The 5,126-nt window shown below is 28.6% G+C and overlaps 1 protein-coding gene across 1 annotated transcript; it reads left to right on the top strand.

Annotated features, from left to right (window-relative positions):
• Nucleotides 1-2,263: 2,263 nt before the first annotated feature.
• On the top strand, nt 2,264-4,820 carry LOC120074212 (casparian strip membrane protein 1). Its single transcript, XM_039027266.2, has 3 exons — nt 2,264-2,938; nt 3,170-3,293; nt 4,226-4,820. The coding sequence occupies exons 1-3, from the start codon at nt 2,646-2,648 to the stop codon at nt 4,442-4,444; spliced, it is 636 nt and encodes a 211-aa protein (XP_038883194.1). The 5' UTR covers nt 2,264-2,645; the 3' UTR covers nt 4,445-4,820.
• The last annotated feature ends 306 nt before the right edge of the window (nt 4,821-5,126 follow it).

The following is a 5,126-nucleotide window of genomic DNA, read 5'->3' as shown; positions in this document are numbered from 1 at the left end:
GATCCGTGGTTCGAATCCTCCTATCCTCAATTGTACTAAAAATGGGTCAAGTAGAATCAAATATTATTTATCATTTGTCTTCTCTTATTACCAAAATTTAACCGACTAATATAAGTTGGTTCAATTTTGAGCGTAGATGTTAAAACATGTCTAAGACATTCTTACACATTACATAATCTTTCTTTACATGTGTTTTACTTTAAAAAAGGGGGAGGATAGAGCTAATTATTAAGAGTTCTTGAATTATAAAATTCACATTTGAACTTTACCATTTGTTTTAAAATATTTTAGACTTTCAAAAATTGTAATATTAATCATGAACTTTCGTAAATGCAAATTGATGTTGTAGTAATTTTGAAGGAAAATTTAAATTACCATATCTTTTAAGGTCAATTATCACCCTTTGAAATCTCAATTTTTATCTAAAATTCTAAAAGAGTTCTACTCCAAGATCATGTTTATGCACAATGATTGTCAATTAATGGTGATGATGGTGTTTATCAAACTTTGTAATGAGAAACAAAGTCTGAGCCCATTTCTAAATTTGAAATCCTATTTTGTAATCCCGTATCTCTCTTAATTATTACATGCGATTTACCATCTTTTTTTTAACTCTCCATCATTTAACCTCTTTGTAGATATATATTAATAATCTATAAATATTAAGGCCTTTTTAAATATAAAAAATATTTAAAAATATTTAAATCTTATAGTAAAAAGTTTCAAAAGTACAAAATACTTTTGGAACATTTTGCTATGAAGGGTAAATATTTTTGGGATTTTTCTATTTATAAGAATTTTTCTAATCTTTCTTTCTATATGAGTAATCTAAATTAGTAATCTATATCGATATTGATATCTATAATTAAACATACGTTTAGCATATTTTTCCTTTTATGCATCATGTTCTCTTGATTACTATCCATACTCATATCAATAATCTATTTTAATATTGATATCCATAAATTAGAAATTAAGTTTTTTTTTGCTTTTGTCCACCATTATTCTTGGGCCGTATTAAAGAACCATAATTGAGTTAGCGCTTTTGTTTTTATGTGTGATTTTTTTGCCATTTTTTTTTTAACACATTGGCGAGAAGATTGTTTTTTTTTTTTTCTTCTATCGGTTGTTTTTGGGTTAGTTTGTTACAAATTTGTATTTAAAAATAAATTAAATGATATCATCTTATTAAAGTTATTTTGTTTGAAAATTGTTGTTGTTTTTTTGTTTTTTTTTTTTAATGTAATTACATCAAGATAACGTGTTTTCCTAAATTGAAATTTGAATTACTGTTTCATTTTAAAAATTATATATTTTTTATTTTAGTTTAAGTATTATTTATTAAACAAGTAAATAAAATGATAAAAAAAATATTTCAATTCTTATAACATATTATTTAGTTACCACATTTTAATTTGTTAAAAATAAACTAGACATTTTGGTAATCATCTATATTTTATTATATTTTCATGCAAAAGTAAACAATACCAATGAATTTCTGATTCCGAGTGTAGCATCAAAAGAATCTCATTCTCTTTGCGATTGATTTAATTATGACTGAACCAGAATTTCATTGTGGGTGCATAAACGTGGCCTAGGAGTAGTTTTGAAACATTTATAAAAGTTTAAGAGTAATATTGCAACTACTACATAAATAAGGATGTATTTGAAATAATTGGTAAAGTTTAAGGGTATTTTTTTAGTATATAATTTAGCCATTACTAACATCTTCCTCATTTACCCAAAAAAAAAATTTAATAAATTAACCTATTTGATAGACAATCTAAAAAAACAGGACACATAACTTCCTTTGATAATATATTTATAAATCACATAACTAATTGGGGTAACAACTAAATTTTAGGTTAATTTTAATTGAGTTTGTAGCATGAACTTTTCTTTAATCTTTCTTTTTAATATAGCTTTCCACTTTAAGAGTTATAATTCAAGCTCTGGATATACCTAAAAACATTAAAAATATATATATCATTTCCAGAATTTATTATCTTTGATCAAAGAATCCGAAAACTGTTTTCAAGAACATAATCTAATCTAACCAACCCTAAAATCTTAATAATAATAATAAAAGTTTGTGAATGGTTTTCAACCTTCAATTCTTAAAAGATATTTAAGAAGTAGGTAAATTTTTTTTTATGAAAATGATTATTTTTTTTTTTTGAAAAAAAAAACTACCTAAAAAAAGGTACTTAATATCATTTTAAAAAGATTTAAAAAGTACCATTTACAGATTGTGCAAACCATATTAAATAAACAATCCCAACTTGCAATATGAAATTTGAAAAAAAAAAAGTTATAATCTTTATGTTCATATATTGGATTAGCTAGCTACTTCCTCAACTCATCTTCTCCATCATCCAACACTTTCTCTACCTGTTACTCAAGAAACTCTGTTTTCTGAAACCCACAAATGGAGAAGGTTTTAATCAACAACAACTCCCTCCATTTCATCTGCTCCAACCAACCAACCAATCAAAACTCCCCCAATTTCTTCTCTCTATTTAGTATTTAAATCCCCACTCTGTTCATCATTCTCATCACTCACAACTTCCTTCAATCAATTCTCAACAGATTTCTCTCAAATCCCATTTGGGTTTCGCATCTTCTTCCTTCTCATCCACCTAAAAATGAGGAACGGGGAATCCACCGCCATTGACGTTGCTCCTGAGACCAACAACAGTGGCCCAATTGGGAAGAAGAAGAGCACGACGCCGTTGCTGGCGACGCCGGTGCCGGTGCCAGACAGGGGAACCCACAGAATGAAACGTGGCCTTGCGATTTTCGACTTTGTTCTGAGAATCGGCGCCCTTGCGTCCGCGCTGGCCGCCGCCGCCGCCATGGGAACCAGTGGCCAAACGTTGCCGTTTTTCACTCAGTTCTTCCAGTTCGAGGCTAGCTACGATGATTTGCCCACTTTCCAGTTGGGTTATTCATTTATTTTATTTTTCATTATTAAATTTGAAGTATACATTTATATTCGAATATAGCAAAATATCATTATCTAATCAGTGATAGATACGATGGACGGTAATAGTTTTATCACTTAGTGATAGAATTTATTACGGTTATATTTTGCTATATTTGTAAATAAATTTATCAATTTTTGTTTATTTAAAAACCATCCTAATAAATAATTGAATTGAAATTTCAGGTTTTTTGTGGTCGCGATGGGAATAGTCGCAGGTTATGTGGTATTGTCAATTCCATTCTCAATTGTTTGTATTGTTCGTCCCCATGCGGCTGGACCTCGCCTTCTCTTGTTGATTTTAGATGCAGTAAGTATTTTCTTCTACAAAACGTAACTTGTGGAGTTATATCAATTTTCACAATAAATTTCAAAATTTATCAAATTGTAGATTTAAAATTTTGTTAGGAATCATATTATTTTTTGGTTTTTAAAATTAAGTATATTTTTTCCTAAATTCTTATGATGATTTACATCTTTGTTAGGTAAAAGACTTATTTTTTAGTCAAGTTAAAAAAAAAAAAACTTAGAAACTATTTATTTTATTTTTCAAAACTTGGTTTGTTTTTTAAAACATGGGTATAAAAGTAGATAACAAACCAATAAGTTTAAAAGTGAAATGAGTGATTATAGATTTAATTTTCACAAACTAAAAGCTAAAATACCAAATAATTATCATACGAGGCTAAGTGTAATATTTTAATTTTAAACATGGAAGAGTGTTGCAAATTTTACAAGATTTTGTTTTGAATATTTCTAATATATGACTAAGTATAGTACAAAATTGATAGTATTTCGAATAAACGTGACATTTAAGCTAGATAATTCTTTAAATTTGTGTATTTTGACAAAGTTATTATTCAATTATTAATTTATGAATGACTCAAAACTACAACTTTGGCAAAACTTAATATTGTTAAAATTAATAAACTCATGAAGATTTTAAAACTTAATGATTAGATAGAATTTGCTAGTCTAAAACACAATTCCACGAAGTCGAGAGTTTAGAGGTAAAAATGAGCCTAACTTGACAAGTTTAGTAATAAAAATCGTTTCTTTTTTCTTTTTTCACAATACATAAATTGAGTCATAAAGAATTCTAAGAACCACTTCTTTTGATTAAATAACAAGTTAGAATGGTTTGTAATAACTCTCTAAATACTTCATGAGAAAATAAAATTTTTAAGTAAAAAAAAAATGTTTTGAATATTGAAGAAAAAAAGAGTTTGTTTTTTATTGCAGGTGGCTCTAACATTGAACACAGCAGCAGCAGGTGCAGCAGCAGCAGTGGTATCTCTAGCACACAGTGGGAACTCAAGCACAAACTGGCTGTCGATATGCAACCAATTTGGGGATTTTTGCCAACAAGCAAGTGGGGCTGTGGTGGGCTCTTTTGCTGCTGTCTTGCTCTTCCTTCTACTCATCTTGTTCTCTGCTTTGTCTCTCAAAAGTAGCCATTGATATCATGCAACCAATTTGGGGATTTTTGCCAACAAGCAAGTGGGGCTGTGGTGGGCTCTTTTGCTGCTGTCTTGTTCTCTTCTTCTTCTTGCAGAAGCTTTCAAAAAGTTTAAGCTTTTGTATACACTTTTTCATTGCTTTGGCTTTGCTTTGCTTTGTGTTTCCCATTTATTATGCATCCATTTGGGTTGTGTCTTTTTCTTGTTTTGTGGAAAAGGGGTTAAAGAAATCATTCATATGTAAACTTTTTTTTTTTTTTTTTCCTTTTTTGTAAGGTTGTTGTTGGGTTTTACTTGTGTAAGATTGATGAATTGAAAAGTTGTGTTATATTAATATATTTGTTGACGATATACAAGGTTGTGATTTTTTATTTTTATTTTTTGGATTTATTGGTCTTGCTTGTTTTACCTATTCTAATTTGATGGAGGTGGAAATTTAACCAAATTTAGATAGGATAATTGCATTTGATAGCATTTTAGGGATAATAACTAAGCGTATAACAATAGTTTTAAAGAATTGTAAATATAGTAAAATCTATCCGTGATAGACTCCTACTAGTGATATGATGTATCGTTGATAAATCTCTACCAGGGATATAGTCGTGAAGGAATCGAATTTCCAGCAGAAGAAATAAAATTCATATATTGTAATTTTAATGGTTAAGCATGAAAAGGGAAAGGAG

Source organism: Benincasa hispida, chromosome 3, assembly GCF_027475165.1.
Source record: "Benincasa hispida cultivar pf3 chromosome 3, pf3_genome.v1.1, whole genome shotgun sequence".
Lineage (NCBI taxonomy): Eukaryota > Viridiplantae > Streptophyta > Magnoliopsida > Cucurbitales > Cucurbitaceae > Benincasa > Benincasa hispida.
The sequence above is the reverse complement of the archived record's forward strand: the minus strand, read 5'-3'. Positions and strand labels throughout refer to the sequence as shown.

Bases quoted from the DNA above. Each gene is read 5' to 3' on its own strand.
- LOC120074212 (XM_039027266.2), top strand. From the start codon at position 2,646: ATGAGGAACGGGGAATCCACCGCCATTGACGTTGCTCCTGAGACCAAC. The intron at 2,939-3,169 runs GTTGGGTTATTC...TTGAAATTTCAG, and splicing joins GATGATTTGCCCACTTTCCA to GTTTTTTGTGGTCGCGATGG. The intron at 3,294-4,225 runs GTAAGTATTTTC...TTTTTATTGCAG, and splicing joins TCTTGTTGATTTTAGATGCA to GTGGCTCTAACATTGAACAC.